Source organism: Hylobates moloch, unplaced genomic scaffold, assembly GCF_009828535.3.
Source record: "Hylobates moloch isolate HMO894 unplaced genomic scaffold, HMol_V3 SCAFFOLD_4, whole genome shotgun sequence".
NCBI classification, from domain to species: Eukaryota; Metazoa; Chordata; class Mammalia; order Primates; family Hylobatidae; genus Hylobates; species Hylobates moloch.
This window is the reverse complement of record NW_026652279.1, coordinates 25,648,352-25,669,831: the sequence shown is the minus strand read 5'-3', so window position 1 is coordinate 25,669,831 and position 21,480 is coordinate 25,648,352. Positions and strand designations below refer to the sequence as shown.

The window sequence follows — 21,480 nt, the reverse complement described above, 5'->3', positions numbered from 1 at the left end:
AAATTCATGAATAAATGCACGAATGAGGGAACAAAGCCCCGTGATGGGGCCCTGACTGTCCAGCCCCGGGCCTGCATGGTTTCAGCCTGGCTGGAAGCATGGGAGAAACTTACGTATTCCACTTCTTTGGACGGGTCACTGAGGCTGCCGTTGGTGGTAGTGGCAGTGGTCTCTGCCCCCTCTGGCTTTTCCTGTTGCTTCCCCTCCTCCTTGGGCAAGCCACCCTGCCCCGGGAGGGCCACTTCTCCCACGCCGAGGGCCTCGCTCTTATATTGCTTGACAAATTCTTCCATCAGTTTCAACTCGTTCTCCAAAAGTCCACGGCAGCGCGAGGGATCCTGGTCATAGATGGGGAGCTGGTGCATGAGCTGGCGGCGGCGGTAAAAGGCGCCCTCTGTGCCTGTCACTGGTTGCTTCTCCTTGGGGATGAGCTCCATGTACTGCAGTCCCTAGGGAGGAGGAGGAGGAAGAGACAACATGATGTGGACGGGGCTTCATCAGTCAAAGAAACTATGACAGAGCTACCTAAAACTAAAAATGCGTTCTCTTCCAGCATTCTCAGCAACTGAAAGTTTTTATTTTCTTAAGGCAGTTAGATTACTTTTGTAATTTTAGAAAAATACAAAAGCAATACTGTCCATTGTGACAAATAAAACACACATAAGAGAAAAAACTTTAGTAAAGGAAAAACATGCATCCCTTAGCTACCTTGTGTATGTAGGGAGTGTTCTATGTCTCAATCTTGGTGATAGGGCCATGGAAGTGTATCTGTGTCAAAGCTCGTCAAGCCGTACACATCAGATGCATGCACTTTGCCATATGCATACTGTATGATCATGTGCTACATGACGGCATTTCAGTCCACGATGGGCCACATATACCACAGTGGTCCCATAAGATTATCATACTCTTTTTTTACTGTACCTTTTCTAGGTTTAGATATATTTATATATACAAATATTGACTGACCATTGTGTTACAATTGCCTATGGTATTCAGTACAGTCACATGCTGTATAATTTGTGGCCTAGGAGCAATAGGCTATACTGTGTAGCCTAGATGTGTAGTAGGCTACACCATCTAGGTTTGTGTAAGTGCATTCTTTTTTGTTTTTGAGATGGAGTCTTGCTCTGTCACCTGGGCTAGAGTACAGTGGCATGATCTCGGCTCACTGCAAGCTCCACCTCCCGGGTTCACGCCATTCTTCTGCCTCAGCCTCCCGAGTAGCTGGGACTACAGGTGCCCACCACCGCGCCCAGCTAATTTTTTGTATTTTTAGTAGAGACGGGGTTTCACCGTGCTAGCCAGGATGGTCTCGATCTCCTGACCTAGTGATCTGCCCGCCTCGGCCTCCCAAGGTGCTGGGATTATAGGCGTGAGCCACAGCGCCTGGCCGTGTAAGTGCATTCTTTGACATTCACACAAATACAACATCACCTGAGGACACATTTCTCAGAACAAAACCCCAGCATTAAGTGGTGTATGACTGTCCTTTGTTTTAAAAAGGATTTTAAAACCTTACACCTTATTGGCTCATGGTAACAGCTTGCCAACAACTTTGTGTTTATCCTTCCAGACTATTTCCTATGCATATTTATTAAATAAGGGCACCCAGTCTTCTTTCTGCCTGGAACAAATAACAAACAGGGTTGTACTTAATGTATTTAAATGCTATTTTCTGTGCGTGTGTACCATTTAACATGAGTCCTTGGTCAGTGAGTTCTGTTTCTCCTGTGATTGGGCCAGCCCACGTCATAGTGTGGGACAGGGAACAATCTTGCGTGTGAGAAAGAGACACTTGTTTGCATCTGCTAATTTGTGCTCTATCTGTTCGTTAAGTAGCTAGCTCTCTACTTGCTAATAATAATCCTTATTTTATCGCTTATTCTCCAAGGAACACTGTAGTTTTCAATTTTGGATGGCAGTGGAGAGAGAAAGGAGTTTACATTTACTCATGGGCTAGGTTTTCCATCAGAATTTGAATAAAGCTCATTTTGCTTTGTTCTCTGACTTTCAGTTACTGGTAATAATTACATTTACTAGTTTGCCTCTATCCCCAAAGAAAAGTTGCTGCTTTTAAACCTCTTCTTTAGTATCATTTGCTAGATCGTAGCCAGTTGATAAAACTCTTACAGTATAAGGTCAAAAGTTATGCCAGCTGGCTGCCCTCACAAAACCTGTGTCCCACTCGGTGCTCTCTTCTCACTGGCCCCACAATTGATGGGCTTGATTTCTACCTTCACTCATGGACTTACACCTCCCCCTGCCCCTGCCCTCTCTCGTCTTTCCTGTTCTTACAAGCAGCACTGTATGCTTTGGTCTCTTCCTAGTCCTTAACCATTCCTAGTGTATTTGAGCTGACCCTCTAGCGGGACAGTTCAATCCCTGAGGGCAGGCCATGTCCCTTCTACTGTAGTAGCAAGAGCAAAGGCTCTGGAATCAGCTTGTCCCGAATGGAAATCCTGGTTGTAGGCATGCCAGCGGTGTGACTGTGGCCATGTCATGTCATCTCTCTGCACAGGTTCTTCAGCTGTAAAAATGAGGATCGTAAACCCTAGAGTCGCTACAGGATTACTTAACAGAACCACAGCACCTACCAAGCTGGTCCAACCACAGCCCATGGGCCACATATGGCCCAGGACGGCTTTGAATGTGGCCCAACAGAAATTTGTAAAAAATTCGTAAACTTTCTTAAAACATTATGACATTTTTCTGTGATTTTTTTAAGCTCATCAGCTATCGTTAGTGATAGTGTATTTTATGTGTGGCCCAAGACAATTCTTCTTCCAGAGAAGCCAAAGATTGGACACTCCTGATCTACGTGCTACTGACTTTCTCTTTCCTTTTTTTTTTTTTTTTTGTTTTGTTTTGTTTTTTTGAGACAGAGTCTTGCTCTGTCGCCCAGGCTGGAGTGCAATGGCCTGATCTTAGCTCACTGCAATCTCTGCCTCTTGGCTTCAAGCGATTCTTCTGATTCTCAGCAGGAGAATCCTGAGTGGCTGGGATTATAGGCGTGAGCCATTACACTTGGCTAAATTTTGTACTTTTACTAGAGACGGGGTTTCGCCATGTTGGCAGGTCGGTCTTGAACTTCTAACCTCCACCCACCTCGGCCTCCCAAAATGCTGGGATTACAGGTGTGAGCCACTGCACCTGACACTCTTTGCTTTTCTATCTGTGGCTTTTCTCTTTTCAAATCTCTGATTACAGTTAGACTCACCAGCTACATATGTCAAAGTAGTGTCCCTCAATGGACACAGTGTACAATAACCCTGCGAAAAACTACTAACATGCAGGTTTCTGGGCACCAAGCCCCAATCAAGATCTCCATCCAGTAGGTGAGGTGTGGGGTACAGGAATCTGCATTTTTAACAAGAATCCTGGTAACTCTGATGCAAGACGTTGGCTCCTGGACTTTACTTGCACTACTGTTTCAATAAAATACTAGCAAACAAAAAAATTAGTGAGATAAACAACTGGGATTCTCAAGCACTGGACAGAAATCTGAGGAAAGGCCAGTGGATGATTCCTAGCTGCTTCAGGCTTTTGCAAAATGTAACGATTCTCAAGGAAGAAATACGAATTTTGCTAACACCTGAGAGAGGCCTAAATGAGCTCTTGGTCTGCTCCAAGTTATAGTCAGAGATTCACATTCTTGATCAGAATGGTGTAATTTAAGTAGATGTTCATTTTAGATTTGCTGGCTTTGCAACATGAATTTTGTTTCTCTCAAAACTGAATATTTTTACTTCATTTACCGCCTGGGCAACATTTCTAATTAAAAAAAAAAAAGTCGACCTTGTCTAAAATCACTTTTTCTTAGAAAAGTATAATTAAATCATTATGGACATAAGGTATTTCATGGTTTATTAATTAAAAAATATGCAAAGGCAACTTCTAATAGTAGAATCGACAAGGTCTCAGGTCAATAACATTTCCCCATCAATATGACTGGTAACTGTCTGAATATTAATGTGTTCACAAGTAACTGTCCAATTTGGCCTCATTTATATATTTGTTTTTATTGAACATAATTCTTACGCATGGGTGAGTCCCAGGGACGGGGAGATTAGGGGAAGATACAGGTCAGGGCCACAGCCTGAGAAACTGTGAGAGGCAAATTGTTCATCCTGGACAACCATTTTCCATTTCTGTGCCTGACCCTGACTCTGAACCTTAGCACCCAGTCTCCTGATTCCCATCACCGAGGTGGCTGCTGCTAGGTTCATCCTCCTAGAACCCATCTGGCCCATAGCTTATCACTTGGGGCTGGACTCATTTGGGAATTGTGGGAGTGAACACGGAAATTCATGCTGAAATGCATATTGTACAGACGCTGCTGCTGTCTGATTTTAGGGAGCAGTGGTGAGGAAGCTAGGGTTGTTGTGGGGTGGGGGAGTACAAGTCTAGGGCTTGGTACCTGCTGGGATTCACAGTAAATAAATTCTGGGAAACAGCACAGAAAGGGGAAAGGCAGGTGACCTGAGCTCCTGTGGGACTCAAATTGAGGGGTGGCTGCAGATGCCCCATTGGTCACTCTGCCCTAGATCCCAGAGGACACCTATCTGAGACACCTTCTGGCACTGTAAGCTCACAGCATACCCAGCTAATCCCAGATATGTCTGCACACTTCTGAATGCTTTTCAAGGTGCTTTCTCAGACACAAGAGACGACCTGGGTGGTGGAGTGTCAGGAAGTCAGGGTTTTAGGTCCAGTCCCCCTGCTGCTCTCTGTGTCAGACCGAGAAAGTATCTCCTGGGCCTCAGTTTCCTCATCTACAAAGTTCAGGGTAGACTATGTAATCCCTAGGGTTCTGACCATCACGAGAAGTCCCTGGCAATCTCGCTCACTGGTCACCACAACCAAGAGAGAGAGAAGAGCAATATCACTAACCCGAGTTTACAGCTCAGGAAAGGGGAAGGAGACGGTGGATTCCCGTCAAAGAGGCCAAGACAGTCCACCAACCACGTGGATGAGCAGAAGCCCCTGCGCATCACACAGCTGCAGAAATATTTGGGAAGGGCTTCATCCTGACCCCGTCTTAGGAGACTGGGGTATCTGGTAGTTTTCTTCTTGATCAGTATGAAATTACAGATGGCTTTTAGCACAAATATGTCAGTCAGGTAGGTCTGAAGAATCTCAAACTTTAGGGTGCATAAGAATCCCCGGGAGGCCTTGTGAAAAGTTTTCTGGGTCTATCCTTAGGTTCTGATTTAGGAGGTCTGGAGGGCCCTAGAAATGAGCACTTTAAGCCAGGAGTGGTGGCACATGCCTGTAATCTCACCACTTCCAAGGCTGACCCAGGAGGATTGCTTGAGGCCAGCCTGGGAAACATAGAGAGACCTCATCTCTACAAAATACTAAAAAATCAGCCAGGTGTGGTGGCACATGCCTGTAGACCTGGCTACTTCAGTGGCTGAGGTGGGAGGATCGCTTGAGCTCAGGAGCTTAAGGTTATAGTGAGCTATGATCACACCACTGCAGTCTAGCCTGGGCAACATGTCTCAAAATCTATCTATCTATCATCTATCTATCTATCTATCTATTATCTATCTATCTATCTATCTATCTATCTATCTATCTATCTATCTATCTATCTATCTATCTATCTATCTATCTATCTATCTATCTATCTATCTATATCTATCAGCAGTTTAACAGTTTCTCCTGGGTGGCTCTGACACAGGACATCCCAGGGTTGGGGCTTCTCTGGGGGCAGTGAGTGGGGAAAGAGGATGTGACCAACAGAGGCAGTGAGAAGTGGCAGCTGGACGGCCAACAGGCGGGGGCAGGCACAGAGCCCTGCAGAGATGCGTTAGGGTGTAGCCTTGGGTGGCAAATTTGCTCACACTGTCCCTTTCCTATTTCTTGCCCAGGGCCTGCCCCTGCTTCCAGAATCTAAAGAAGGATTTTGGAGAAGTGGAAACAAGAGCTTATCTCACTCTGCTAGAGTGGGGATCAGGCCTGACTAGCATCTTACTAACATCAAGTGCCAAAGCAGCCCCGTCCAGGCTGATTCGGCTCATGGGAGAGTAATTGCCCCTCCTGGGAAGACTGCTGACTTCCCCAGGTTCAGCGGTTGAAGGGATGATAGGAACAGCCAACTCTTAGGGAGGGCTTGCTAGGCTCCAGGCACTCTTCCAAGTGCTTCACACACGTTAACCCATTTAATTCTCACAACAACCCTAGGAGGAAGGTACTAATGTTACCTTTTGGAAAACAGAGGCAGAGAAGTTAAGTAACCTCCCCGAGGTCACAAAGCTTGTATGTGATAGAGACAGCTTTGAACCCAGCAGCATGGGTCTAAAGCCCTTCTCTGCTGCCTCTCTAGAAGATGGACGATTTTCCAAGAGGAAAAATGTTCCCCCATCTCTGGAGGCATTTCTTTTTGTCATTATTTCAGAGTGAGCAGGCTGTGTAAGTAAGTATCAGGTGGTAACAGGATTCCCCATTCCCTGGATGTGTCTGTTTCTCTGACTTTCCAGGGCCTGCACCCTTTTCTTCTGAGCTTTACAATAAATGGTGTGCTAGGGATCCTGGGGCAGCGGCTTCGCCAGCCAGATGTTAGTTGATCCCTGCGTTCACGGTGTCCTTTCACGGCTCTGCACTGGCTTTGGGTGTCTGTGGCTGCAGGGCTAATGTGCTTCCAGGCTGGAGCCTTGGAGAAAGGGAGTTTCCCTTCTCAAGGACTCAGTGATCCTTTTGCAGCTCAAAGCTCCAGCTGGGGCTGGGCATGGTGGCTCATGCCTGTAATCCAAGCACTTTGGGAGGCCGAGGCGGGCAGATTGCTTGAGGTCAGGAGTTTGAGACCAGCCTGGCCAACATGGTAAAACCCCATCTCTACTTAAAAACAACAACGAAAAAATTAGCTGGGCATGGTGGTGTGTGCCTATAGTCCCAGATACTTGGGAAGCTGAGGCATGAGAATCGCTTGAACCCAGGAGGCGGAGGTTGTAGTGAGATCAGATCCTGCCACTGCGACAGAGGAAGACTCAGTCTCAAAAAAAAAAAAAAAAGCTCCAGCCTCTCTGTCTTTGCATTGTCAATGCCACTGCATCCAGCTGCCACTGGTGTGTATTTTGTGATGCCTGGCCTTGCCTGGCTGGTCTGAGACTTCCACCACTGCTCCCTATTCACAAACGTTGCTAATCAAGCCCTCAGAATCCCTCTTAACATAGCCCTCCAAGCAACCACTACTGACTGGCATGGACTTGGGAAGGGGAGGACAGGGACAGAGGTTTGGGCCGGAGTCAACCACCTGGCACTGCTCTGACTCTGAAACAGAATCTCCCAGGTATCTCTCTGATACCTGACTACGTCATAGGAGCTAAATCATGTTGCCATAACCTTTAGCAAGAGGCGTTTTCTCAGACCAGTTGGAAAGGTTGGTTTAGGTTTTATGTTTTTCCTGAGGACCTTTCTTGATTTTTCTTTTTTCTGAGATGGAGTTTCGCTCTTGTTGCCCAGGCTGGAGTGCAGTGGCACAATCTCGGCTCACTGCAACCTCCGCCTCCTGGGTTCAAGCGATTATCCAGCCTCAGCCTCCCAAGTAGCTGGGATTACAGGCGCCCGCTACCACACCCAGCTAATTTTTGTATTTTTAGTAGAGAGGGGTTTCACCATGTTGGTCAGACTGGTCTCAAACTGCTGACCTCAGGTGATCCACCTGCCTCGGCTTCCCAAAGTGCTAGGATTACAGGCGTGAGCCACTGCACCTGGCCCCCTGAGGACCTTTCTGATTTACGTGGTGCTCTGCAACCTGGTTGGGACATCTTGGGTGGAGAGGTTCCAAGAATCTGTCTGTATCAGGAAAGAAACTAAAAATGCAAAGCAAGTGGAAGGGAAGGCACTCCTGTACCCTGGATTAGGCAGTGAAACACACATGGGCTCTGGAATCCGGAGACCCTGTTCTGATTCTTCTCTTCCTGATTCTTCTGCCGGCAGCCAAGAACAGTAAATGGGCTTTATCTGACAAGTCAACCCCAGTCCATAGTGGTGACCTAGAGTGCTGTGTGAAGAAGGATCCTGAGGGCCGATAAGCAGTCAATGGGAAACAGTACTCTGACTGATAAGCAATGCCTGCCATGGGTCTGGAAGCAGAGGGTGAGGTATGAGTAAGTGCCACCCCTGCATTGGCTCCTCACGGGCCTCTGTCTGCTCCTCTGTAAAATGAGCCTGTAACATACTCAGCACATAGGGAGTGGTGAGATGCTCATGAGATACATATACAAATGCTCAGTGGATGCTGGTTTCCTTTGTCTTCTCCCTTTTTCCTTCCCCCAAATCCTGGCTAGCTTTCAAAGCCACATTCAAGCTGCTTCCTGCTCATGATAGCCTTCCCTGAAAATGCTAACCCAGGGTATCTGCTCCTTCCTGCCTCCCCTCCCACCTGCCAGTTCGCCTGGTCTGGCCTGGATTGGTAGGGAAGAGCCCAAACTTTGGAGTCAGGGTGGCCTGAGTTCAAGACCTGGCTCTGTCACTTAAATCGGCTGTGGGACATTTGGCTAGCTGCATCGCTGCATCATCTCTCTGAGCCTCAGTTTCCTTCTTTGTAGATGAGGGTAATGATAGTATACTTCTAACAGTGCTGGAAAATTAGATGAGATTGTGCATGGACAGCTCCTAGTATAGTGGCTAGTACACAGTAAATACTTAACAAATATCCACAATTAGGCTTATTGTTGTCAGCATTTGAAGGCTTAAGAATTGCTCAGGCTTTCATTCTGGTTGCAAAGGATGAGAGATAGCAAAATTCGGTCCCATTCCCAAAATATAATCAGTCTTGATCATTCAGTAATTAAAAAAAAGTTGGTCAATTCCCACCTATGAGTGAGAACATGCGGTGTTTGGTTTTCTGTCCTTGCGATAGTTTGCTCAGAATGATAGTTTCCAGCTTCATCCATGTCCCTACAAAGGATATGAACTCATCCTTTTTTACGGCTACATTGAACAATGAGAGCACTTGGACATAGGATGGGGAACGTCACACACCGGGGCCTGTGGTGGGGTGGGGGGTTGGGGGAGGGATAGCATTAGGAGATATACCTAATGTAAATGATGAGTTAATGGGTGCAGCACACCAACATGGCACATGCATTCATATGTAACAAACCTGCACGTTGTGCACATGTACCCTAGAACTTAAAGTATAATAATAATAATAAAAATGTTGGGAAGGTGAGTGGGAAGGGGGAGTTGCCCAATCTCAGAAATGGGACTTGCCCTGGACGCCCAGATGCAGAGCAGACAGAGGGGTTCTTTATAGCCATGTGGTTTTATGAGCCAGCATTAATCACTGCCTGACGATGCCTTCCCCTGATTAGTCGGGGGTCAACGTGTTTGGGGTTTTCACCAGCTGGTCCCTGACGCAGCCAGCTCTTTCATGAGCTGCTTGCTTTAGTTTCCACTGACATCCTGGAGACCTGCTTGATAGCTTACCCAGACCTGGGACTGGAGGGAGACCTGAGCTCTGAACTACCAGGCATGTCCTGGCTCTGCTGTTGTTCTGTGGCCACACTTTGTGGCCCGGGACCAGCCCCTGTCTAGCATTAAAAACTTTGGAAGGCCAATTAACCATTCTGTTTTTCCTTACATGTAAAACAACTCTGCCTTACAGGGTGATCGAGTTCATGGATGCTGAAGCGTTCTTTTAAAATATGCTTTTGTTTATCAAAAAGTACAGATGAAGAAAAAATCTTAGTCTCTCTTCACTTTATCTGGAAGGGATTTTCCCCCCTTAAGGCAACAGCTTAGAACTGTGCCTCTCAAATTCTCTTTGGCGAAGGATCAAGGTTTGTTTGTTTTTTTACTTATTGCAGAGTGATTTGTGGTCTCTCTCATGTGATTAGAATGTAGTGCATGCCCCATGAGATTTCAGTGTGAGTCTTACCACAGTGGAATTCTGTTCAATGATATGAGTTCTCATCCCATCACACAGTTGCATGTCAAATTGCTGTAACATTTTCCCAACATACATTCTCAATTTCTCTACTTTTTTCATTGGGTCCAGGTCACAAAGACTGTGTGGAACAGCTCCAGTCCACAGAGCATCTCTGGCCTAAAAGGTGACATTGCACTAAGACTCATCACACCTACCCTGCACCCTGCACCGTCCTGGGTGCAGGGATGTTACAGTTTACAGGACAGGCAGGGTGTCTGCCCTCATATCTAGGCACAGAAAAAAGATAATCTGCTTGCAATAAAAGTTGTTAAAGAAACCAAAAGAAAGAAAAAATGTGATAGGATGGCAGGTGACATCTATTGTAAATTGAATATCTGGAGAAGGACTATTTGGGAAGAGCAAGGAAAGAACCTTTCAGAAAAGGAGCAGGACATGCAAAGTCCCCAAGGAGGGCAGGAGCTTGGTGTGTTCTAGCACTGGAAGGAGGAAGTCGGAGTGTCATAAGGTGTTAAGACGCTGGGAGTGAGAGCACAGTGATGGGAGCCATGGAGGAGCCTGAAGGATAGGGCCATGAAGGGCTCCCAAGGCACTCCTTTCTTCTAGCAACTATTCAATTAAATGCCATGCTTGCATTTTTAAAATTGTTGAACCTTCTACAAATTGTATTAACTTACAGAAATCATCCAGCCTCTTGTTACTCCACGTGTGAGGTTCTGGGGACCAGTAGCATCAACATCACCTGGGAGTATGTCAGGCATGCGGTATCTTAGGATGGCCCTAAACTTGCTGGATGCATTTTGATGAGCTCCCCAGGTGACGTCTACACATGTTGAGATTATAGGAGCCCCGATCTGGTGCATTGGATCTTGAAGGTGGTTGCATGGGGAGTCATTTAAAATGGTCACATCTGATGATTTGGATTCTGTAGTCTGGAGCTTCTGGCTCAATGATCTGGGATGAGACCTGGGTATGGAGACCTTCTGCAGGTCCCGGGGATTCCAGTGAGCAGCTAGGGTGTAACCTTGTGTGAGTCACTTGCTCTCTCTGGACTTGTGTTCTTTCCAGCCTCCTCAGGGTTTCTCTGATAATTTACTTGAGATTTCTCTAGTTGCTTTTTTTCAAGGTTGTATAAAACCAGTTTGGTTCTCCCTTCTAAGACCAATAGGTTTCAGCACTTAGGCAGAAGAGAGAACTGTTTCTCTGCTCTCCTACAGGTTTGCAAAGGGCATATCCCAGGCTATTTCGAGGGAAAATGAATCTCTTGCAGATGGAGATAAGCACTCAGAATTCTGAGTGATAAACTATCTCCTGTTCAGAAGTGAGGAGCCCAAATGGAAAAATCAATGCCCCTGTACTAGAGCTGCAAGGCCTCTTGGGGTCCATATGAACACCTCTACCCATTTCATGGATAAGGAAAACTGAGGCCCAGATAGTCTTCATTTTTCAACATCACATGACACAAGGGCAGGGCTAAAACCACAGCCACTCCTGTCATTTTTGTGACCTTGATCTCTTGCCACCCCATGTTTGAAGTTCAGAAACACTTGACATGGCTAGTATTTATGAGGATAGGAAAACAACTGCTTGGTTGGGGAAGCTCTCTTACCAGTTTCTGGGTGACTCCAGGGGGAGCCCACTCGTAGGTGATGGTGTCAAAAGTGGGATCTTTCCCAGTGGCAATAGGGTTGGTCATGATCATCCGGTTCCTCTTGTAAATCCGGATGCCGTCCCCGCCTTTCACCCGAGCAGTGAGGGTGGAATACTTGGAGTCCATCAGCAAGCGGCCAATTTTCCGATCATCTTCTAGGTCGGAGGTTAGGCAGTGGTCCTCTTGGCTGCATTTGCAAGACTTGCATATTTTCCTGGGGGTGGGTGGATGGGGACGAGTGAGATTAACCTCCAGGAAAAAGAGGCAGATTCTCCTGCTAGCAGCATCTACCCTTTTGAAAGCAAGCTAAAACTTTAAGTTGGAAAGGTTAGCAGCAGACAAATGGTAACCTGAGACAAAAAGGCCTTTGGAATTGGGAACTGCATTTGGGAAATGACAGTGTTTGTATTAATCTATCAGTGAGGAATGTAGGATATAACTTGTGCTGGTAAAAAGAGTGGCATGTTTTCCTCCTGGTGGTTGCCACGGCAAAGGCTGATTTGTTCATCAGAGATGCTCTAAAGCTGGGCTGGAGTCTGTGTGGCCCATAGCCTAAACTTGGCCCACAATCTGCTCTTGTAAATAAAGTTTTATTGGAACACAGCCATGACCATTCATTAACATATTGTATGTGGTTGATATGGGGCAACAATAGCAGAGTTAGTAGTTACAACAGAGAGTATCTGGCTCACAAAGCCTAAAATATGTACTTAATTTCTGGCCCTTTACAAAAAAAGTTTGCAAACTCCTGCTCTAAAGAATTATTAAAATTGTTTTCCAAGATCATAGCCTCGGAGCTTCAGCAACTTTTAAACTCTTTAGCATAAATACTGCCATTAGAATGCAGTGAATATTTTCTTCAAGAAATTTGTGAACAGGACCCAGCAGGGAGAGGGCTCAGAAAACCCCTCTGGCTGCGGAGATGGATGTTTGTTGGGAAGGCTTTGTCAGAAGAAGGAAACACATCCTGGGGAGGGTTCAGATTTACTAAAAAGCCTCATGCTTCTCTTTGACAATTAAAAACAAAAATCTGTGGCTACTTGGTGTCATGCTGTTAAGATTTAGAAATCAAGAGAGTTCCATGGCGTGAGAGGAAAATCGCTCCCCTCCCTTTCCGGCCTGTCACCATGGGCAGCCTGTGCTGGGTCTCAGATGCTGTTCTGTATGCAACTTGAGAGATTGTTAAGTAAAGTGAGCAATGTCAAGGCCAACTGCAGGGATGAGGGAGGCCCAGCAAGAGAGGTCACTGCAGCTGAATGATCGGCAAGGCTGAGGGTACCCTCCTTTTCCCTCCTATACTCAGGAGGTAAATATGCCTGATTGAATATCACAAATGTTGATTGTGGGGCTAGTGGGGGCAAGCCTTGATGGTCTGCATTAGTGGTTCTCAACTAAGGTCAATTCTGTCCTGACGGACAGAATTAGCAATGTCTGGAGACATCTTCGATTGTTCCAGTGGGGTAGAGGAGTGCTATTGGTGTCTGGTGGGTAGAGGCCAGGGATGCTGCTAAACATTCTACATTCCACAGAATAGCTCCAACAACAAAGAATTGTGAGGCCCAAAATGTCAATTGTGCTGAGAGGTTGGGAACCCCTTACTGAATATGAAGAGAAGAAGGCCTTGTTGTGACCTTTAAGGAGCTTACAGTTGGGATGGGAGAGGGAGAGAAAATCAGATGGAAATTATATAAAGTAGAATACATTCAGGGCAGAAGAGAGTTGCCTATAATCTGGGGGTAGTTCTACTGGCCTGGGCCAGTTCTCCAGGAGATTAGTATGTGTTACATAGAAAAAGGCTTGGTGCTTAGTGGTCATGAGTTTGGAAAACAGTGGGCTAAGGGAGGTTAAACACCTCTCTTTAGTGCAAAGCTACTCCTTTGACTTTGATACAGTGATGTGCAGCATGACATTTTGAATGCTACTGGAGAAGCTTGCAGTACAAGTTCACATTTAGTGGGCTGCAATTTGAGAAATGTTAAAATTGACAATCTCAAGGATGTGTTCCAGTAGCAAAAAGGAGAATATGACCCTAAGGGTGCTGCAGGGAATAAATGAGAAGGTTTTCCTTCTCAAAAAAAAATTAAATAAATAAAAATAAAAATGGGTTGTTTTGTTTTGCATTTTATTCACAATCAATAATATTCTCTTGCTTATCCCTTTTTGGAGCCAGGCATGAGGAGCCTGCTTCTTTAAGAAGACAGGCACTAGGCAGTATCAGTGGTTGACAAGTGGGGAGTGAGAGCAGCAGGGCTGGAAGTGGAAGGAGAAGGAAGAGGCAGAAAGTGAAGGAAATCCTGGCATGGAGGGACACAGAGGAACCTGACTCTTCAGTGTCCCATCTGACCTTCTAACCTCCCCAGTACTTTCCATAAATAGAACTAGATGAGGAGGCTGCCCATAGCTTTTTCAGTTAATGTGGAATTTCAGGATGCTAATTAGAGAGGCTGGGAATGCAAAACATTTCAAAACAAAAAAGTTAACAGATCTGAGATGTTCCTTGAAATGGTGTCAACATAATTTCTCCTTTTATTCACACTCTTCATGTGGCCAGGCACATTTCTGGGACTTTATATATGAGGGACACACCCCTCTCACCCCACCCCACTCTTTCCAAGTGCCCAGATTGTAGAGGACACAGGCACACCCCAAAATATCCTCAACGGTATTAAAACGGCCATTTCGGCAATCTGTCATTGGTAATCTGGGACTGAATTCTGTCCTGTGATGATTAGTTGAAGGGCTTTCCTATTAAACCATGTTGGTTGGCACTTTGGTCATTTAAATGTATTTCAAACAATTGAGAGTTTAAAACCTGGAGCATAAAAAAGTTTAACAGGATTTCCCTCCTAAGCTTCTGTGATGTTACTGCTTCAATTTGAGTCTAATTTAAGTCCCTATTTGGATTCTTCAAACCAAGGATGACACCTGATACGCAGGACCTGCAAGCTTCAATCTGTATTTCTCAAAGACAAATTCACTTGATGTTCAAATCATTTGTACGATGACAAGGAAATGGAGGGATTAAAACAATGCTAAGAGACTTCGCTTGTAGCCATGAAAAATAGGGTCCAGAATTGTCCTCTCTTCCTAAACAACTGGAAAACCAGAAAAAATATACCAAACGATCATTTTCAGATGTTGGACAGCAGGGAGCACAGGATTGTGGTCTTTGAGAGAAGGGAAAACTGATTGAATTGACTCGGTGGGTGCATTTAGATAACATTTTCCCCTGGCTCAAGAAGTATGAAAGGAGACTTCCTAGCTGTCTTCAAATTGCTGAGGAGGAATCAACGCTGTCCTGAGATTCTAAGGGAAGATTCAGGACCAGTGGGGTTGAAATGATAAAGAAGTTGACTTTCTTTCCAGGCCAGAAAGAGCTCAAATGGTCAAAATAGAAGTGTGGAGAACTCCTCCGAGGAGTGTTTAAATTATAGAAGGAATTTTTGAAGGGGATAGAAGCCTGAGTTGGATGACCTTGAAGGTCCCTAGCAACCAGAAGACAGTGCGAGCTCCTCTGAGGTTGGGAACTGTCAGGGAATGGAGTCAGGGTACAGTATTCTGCTCTGAAAGCTCATAGCCCTGTGTACTGCAGAACGTTTAGGAGCATGGGATTGGGATTCATGCAGATCTGAGTTCAAATCCTGCCATCTGGTAGTTGTCTCCCCATTGCCTACCTTCAATGTCCTGATCAACAAAATGGAGATACTAATACCTACTGCTTAGGTTTATTTCAACATTTAAATAAAAAAAATTTCATTCAGTTCATAAGTATTTATTTTTATAATTCCCATCTCATAATGGAAGTCAGTATTGCTGCGAAAACACCTTCCAAACTTTGTCCCCTGACTGAGTGCTCAAGGCAACACTACAGCAGTGATGATAAAAACTCTTTCTTTGCTATGTGCTCCACAGAACTTAACTTTCCTCTCCCAGGGCTGCAGGGACAGACTCACAGTCTGTTCCCCGCACACTCCAGAGGTGCTGTCCACAAAAATGCTGACATGAATGCTGCCCAGGGACTTTGCAGTGTGGCAGCCTCATTCTTGTCCTCAGAATCCTCAGTGGAAAAAAAGAAAACCTCTGCAAATCCAACTCCAGCTGGATCTTATGGTCCTCCTGTGCAGATATGAATACCAGGTCCTGGTTTTTAAGTACTATGGACAGAATGACCTCTCTTTCTGTCCCAGGGGCCGCTCTAGACCAAAACCCATCCACAGCGATGTTGGTGCAGTGTGGGGAGATCAACCCCATCCACCGAACCCTGAGGCATATCCCAAAGGCACAAGGGACCAGCTAACCTCTGCCTGGGTCTTCCCAGAGCAATTCTTGCTGGGCTGGGCTTGGTGGACTCTACCTTGAAATGGTTTAGTAAGTGCTAAACTCCTTCTTCACATCTTTACTGCCCCCGCCACCCTCCCTCAAGGACTTTTTTCGTTTCTGAATTGGACCAAGCAGGAGTGCCTTCCCTCTGCAGCCATCTTTCCCTGACAACACATACAACCAAAGCAGTCTCAGCGAAGAAAGCAACCAGGGTTCCCCGAGAGGACAGCCAAGTAACAAAGGCAGACAGGGACCCTCCTGACAAAATCTGTTACCTCCATGAATGTGGCTCGAAGCCCGAACACGTCCCCTTACATCCCAAACATGCCACACCTCTTGCTGACTGCAGCTGGCCCAGGGACATCTGGAAAAGGAACAGAAAAGAGGGTGTTTTCCTTCCAAAATCTTGGACCGGAGATGCTTGACCTCTAAAAGACCTGGCATGCTGGCAAAGGGTCTGTGTGGGGTTCAAAGGGCTTGAGATCAATAAGCCATCACGAACTGTTTACCGGGAACTGAGAGGACCAAACGGGAACATGGAATGGGGCCAGAGGGTAGGCAACTGTGGAAGGGTGGGGCTCTTCCCAATAAGAATGCAACGGGGGTTCTTTCCCAGCCTCCAGTGCTGTTTCAAAACAGCAAGACTGGTTGGCAACGCCCTGCTGTGAGTGACCATCTATCTATTCCATCCCCCACCCTTACCCACTCTCACTTGTCACTGGAATGGAATCTTCAGTGAGTGTCTCCTCTCCCTCATTTATTTGTGATTTATTGATAGAGTATGATTAAACCAAAGCTACAGGCACAAACAAATGTGCATTCTGCCAAATGTTTATAGCTCAAAGCATAACTTAAATATTTTGCTAAAACATTGAAAAATCACATGAGCACTTAAAATCTCCCATGGAAGGGGAACAATGCACGAGGCAGGTTTTATTACTTGTTACCAGCCAAAGATACCAAAAGTGCATTCCCTGCTGCTGCTGAGGTGTTTAAACCCAAACAGCATCTTCAAACCAGAAGCATCACCTGGGAGCCTGCCAGAAATACAGACCCTCAGACCCGACTCCAGCCTGTTTGAATCAGAATCTGTACTTTAACAAAATTCCCAGGAGATCTGCATTACATTAACATTGAAGAAGAAGTGGGTTAGTAATATGGATCTGCTGGCTGAGAAACTTACCCAACTCTCCACTGGGGTTGGGGTGGGGATGACTTGGTTCAGGGATGTACTTTATTATGATTTCACCTGAAACAGGGCTCAATCAACTAGTAATGTAAAGGGATAAGCTTCTTATCCAACAAACATATCATTTATTTAGCATCTACTAGGTACCAGACACAGGAATACAATATAAGACTCAGGTGTGCCCTAGTGGAACTCACGGTTAGCTAGGGGGATATGAAGAGAAAAACACATTCATCTCCTGCTCCTGTAAGGGCAAGTCTGAGGTAAAGGAAGCTGCATGTTGTGTGGTAAAAAAGGCACGGATTTTGGAGTCTGAGAGACTTGGATTCCAAATTGAGCGTTTCAGTAACTTATTGGCTGCTTGGCCTTGGACATACTAAGCCTCAGTTTCCTTACCTGCCAAGTGGATACAGAGATAATATAGTAACGTGCAGGACCACATTAGGCTCTAGACATGGTAACTGCTCTTATTTTGCCACAGATTTTAGAAGCACAGGGGAATGTGTTAATAAATTCATATGGGAAACATGAGTTTATTAGAGCAGACTACTTCTTCTTAGAGGAGGTGACTTTGGATTTGGGCTGTGCAAGATGGACAGGCAGAAAAGGGAAAGGAGATGCCTAGCAGAAGGAAGAAAATGTGCAAGGTAAAAAAGGTATGAAAGGCATGCTGAGTAGGGTATGCAATCTGAGCATGTCCTTTGGATGCTACTAGTCTACTCTCTTTGCATTTAAGAGGGAAAATACCAGCAGTGAAACTTGTGAAGCCATCCTCATTGCCAGTGGTAGAATTCAGACATATGGAAAGAGACAGCTGTCCTTCACAATACTTCTCTTCAGCACCCCATCTTCTCACAATAATGCCTCACTCCATGCCTTCTATTTGGTGACTGCTGTGTACACCATGTCCCCACACACTTTGTCATTTTGTTCAATACATATTTACAGCTTCAGGGAGTGAGAGTCATGTTGCACATATGTGGAGTGTGGAGGGAAGCAGGTTTATATTTAGGCCTATTCAATGCTAGATTCATGTGAAAAGTGAAAATTAAGACAACACCCACTGCTAACTCATTCTCCTAAGCTAGGGAGCTTTCTTTCACAGGTAGGACTTTGCTCCCTAAAGCCACTGGCATATAACCTTGCTCATTTCCACCTCTCCTTCTTGACACCTTCAGTTCTCCTAGTTGAAATGCAGTGATCCTTACACACTTAATATTGGAGTCACTCAAAGTTTATTTTGGGAGATATACAACTTGTGAATAAGGCTTCATTGTTGGACCATTTCAGATATACTCAGAAGGCTGGAAACTGGAGAGGTAGGTGGAAGCATTTCTAAGTGGCAAATCACCCTGCACACTTCAGCTTTATTGTTCTTCTAATGAGAGGCCGATTTAACCCTCATTCTACAAGGGGATTAGTTCTGATGCTTGGCTTGGAGAGTGGAGCTGCAATCTGTCTGCAAACCTGGGGTTTGATTTAGAAATAGTGATGTAGGTAGCACAGCAGAGCAGAGCAGAGCACTGGCTGGTGATGCGGGGGTCTGGCCTTTGGGTGCCAACTCTGGCATTTATTAGCTGTGTAACTGGAGACGAGTCATTTCTTGCCCAGCCTAAAGCACCTTCTCTGAAAAATAAGGAACTGGCTTGCACTGGGGTTGCCCACATTTTGTTCTGCAGGATCCTCACTTGGTGAGATGTTACAAAGTGGTTCCTGGTTGAGAGTGGGAGAATTACCTGATCAAATACAAATGGCAGGCACTGGATGTGTAGAGATTCCCGAGCCTTTAACAGGCCAGCCTACGCTAGAAGCAAGAAGTGAGGTAGAGAGCAAGCAGCTGTTTCCGGTTTGGAGACCCAGGCTTTAGTCCCGGGTTTTAGTTCCAGTTTTTCCCCTTTCCTCCGCTGTACTTGGGCAAGTAGGCTTGTTGAGTTCCATGACCTGCGTCATAGGGATAACAAGAATGCAACCTGCCTTGCAGGGTTACCAGGAGGTTAAATGGGATGCTGCCTGAAAAGGGCTTGGCACACACTTATTATGCACTGTGTTTTTTGTTGTTGTTGTCATTAATTACATCTTGTGAAAAAAAGTTTGAGAGACCCCGAATTAGATGTTCTCAACACATTTTTTTTCTAGCTTCAAAATGCTCGGGGACTTCAGAGGAACTATTTTTTCTAAATACACACCCCCTATACTTTCTTATTCTCTACTTTTTTGACTTGTAAAAAGAGTTGCCTCTCTGACTAGGTTTTCCTACAAAACGTAAAAACAAAATAAGCTCACACATGTCCCATACTTAATGATTAACTCATTAAGCGAGGCCATCCCTAGCCCTTTGCCCTCGCGGTGCTCTGCTACCCATCACCTGAAGAGGATCGACGTTAAAATCTCAACAAGCACAAAGAAAGCCCATGCAGTCAGGCAAGTGAAGATGCAGGCGATCTGGCCTAGTTGGGCAAGAACGCTAAACTAAATGGAGGTTCAGGAAGCAGAGAGTTGGCCCCGGTCTCCATCTGCTAGTGGGACGGTTTCCATGGCAACAGAAGTATGTGGGAGAGAAAAATAAATAGCCTTGCAAGGAAGAAATTGATTCAGGTCATCAGGCCACACTTGCAGCTAGTTTCCTGGCTGACTGTTTAATGCAATAAATAGTCATTTGTCCACTGCATGCCATTCATCCAGAAGCCAGACGGACCCCACTATCTTCAACACAGAGAGAACGATCTTGTTTACTGAGGAGGGGAAAACATCAGTCAGCCACAGTCCCAAGTGAGATACTGTGGTTTATAAACAGTAGGTTTTTCTGATGTGGGCTCTGTCTCTTGCAAGACGGCACAGTGTCTCACAGTAGCTGAGAATAACGAGTTTAAAAGAAACCATCACTTAAAAAAAGGTTTCTTGGAATGCGGCATCTAATCTGTCCTTTCTCCCGAGAACAGGAAGAAATGTTTTGACGATTTTCCTTGGCTCGGGTTAGTAGGATGTGGTTCATCTGATATTATTGTGAAACTGAATGGTGGCAGGGACTTAAAAGGACTGAGATCAGACCAGGAGACCCCTGGGGATGCAAGGAGCAGGGGCAACTCTGGGACTCCTCTCTCAAGCATTTGCCTTCAGGTGAATCCCAAGGGAAGTCTTAGAGGGAAAAAAAAGTCACCAAGAACAATGTAGGGTTGAGAGGAAGAGGGATGTAAAAGAGAAAATGCAATTGGGAATTTAGGGATGAGCATGGGATTTGGAATTAGAAAATGGGAGTTTTCCTTCCAGCTCAGCTTCTTCCTCATGGAGTAACTCAATTTCCTCCTCTGAAAAATGAATTATCCCTGCCCTTTCTTTGTCTCAATAGGGTTGTTGTAAGCATCATGTAACATTAAAAGGCAGTAAATTGAAATAAGTATTTACCATTGTTAAAAAAATAATTATATGTGGTGGCTCATTCCTGTAATCCTAGCACTCTGGGAGGCTGAGGCAGGGGGATTGCTTGAGGCCAGGAGCTGGAGACCAGCCTGTGCAACATAGTGAGTCCCCCATCCCTACAAGAAAACAACAAAAATAACACTAGGTGTGGTAGTATGTGCCTGTAGTTCCAGCTTACTTGAGAGGCTGAGGCTGGAGGATTGCTTGAGCTCAGCAGTTTAAGGCCACAGTGAGCTATGACTATGCCACTGCACTCCATCCTGTTATCCTGGCCCCCCAGGAAAGTATTTAAAACTCAGACATAAGGCAGAAAGGTGAGTTGGCACATCCTCTCAATGTCATATGGAGGCAATATGACACTGGCTCTTCTCATCCTCATAGGATTATCTACAGAAATTTACTTTGCTCAGCTCTGAGTCTCGGCGAAGTAACACGTTAACTTGCAGATCTTGGTCCAACAGAGATACAATTTCTGTCCTTTCAAAAAAGATAACCCCAAATGTTATGGTTTACTGTTCTGGAAGACATTAACTAGTTTTGTAACTAACCCATCAATCTTGTCCTAACATTAAATTACCTATAAATACTTAACTCCTCAAGTGCTTTTTAAACTGGCCTAAATATCATATGGGTTCCCTCATTAATGAGTAGAACACAATCTTTGTTAAGTTTCACTTCATATTTGCACAACAGTCGTGATTCTATCTTTTTGAAAGTTGTATCTTAGTACTATCACATGCCCTAATGATTACTCACAGGTTTCCTTTCTGAAGTGGTGCGTTCCAAATTGACACAAAATTCTATTCAATGCAGACTTGTCTTTTACAGGTTAAGTTCTATAAGCATACATGTTATTAAAGATTATTGGTCAACATGACTTGTTATTTAAAACAAACCCTCCCCTAGGGGTTCCGAGAGAGAAGGTGGAGTGAGATGGGTTGAGTGGAATAAAATTGTCAGAAGGTCTGGGAAGGGACTGGAATTGTATTTAAAAATATGACCCTG

At 45.2% G+C, this 21,480-nt stretch overlaps 1 protein-coding gene across 2 annotated transcripts in view; it reads right to left on the bottom strand.

Annotated features, from left to right (window-relative positions):
* Nucleotides 1-21,480, bottom strand: part of LMCD1 (LIM and cysteine rich domains 1) — a 66,750-nt gene that overhangs the window by 19,742 nt on the left and 25,528 nt on the right. For both annotated transcript variants that reach the window (XM_032149562.2, XM_032149561.2), the window contains exons 2-4: nucleotides 16,145-16,233; nucleotides 11,508-11,763; nucleotides 114-449 (exon numbers count right to left, since the gene is read on the bottom strand). In XM_032149562.2, the coding sequence (XP_032005453.1) occupies nucleotides 114-449; nucleotides 11,508-11,763; nucleotides 16,145-16,233 (681 nt within the window). The remainder of the gene's footprint in view (nucleotides 1-113; nucleotides 450-11,507; nucleotides 11,764-16,144; nucleotides 16,234-21,480) is intronic.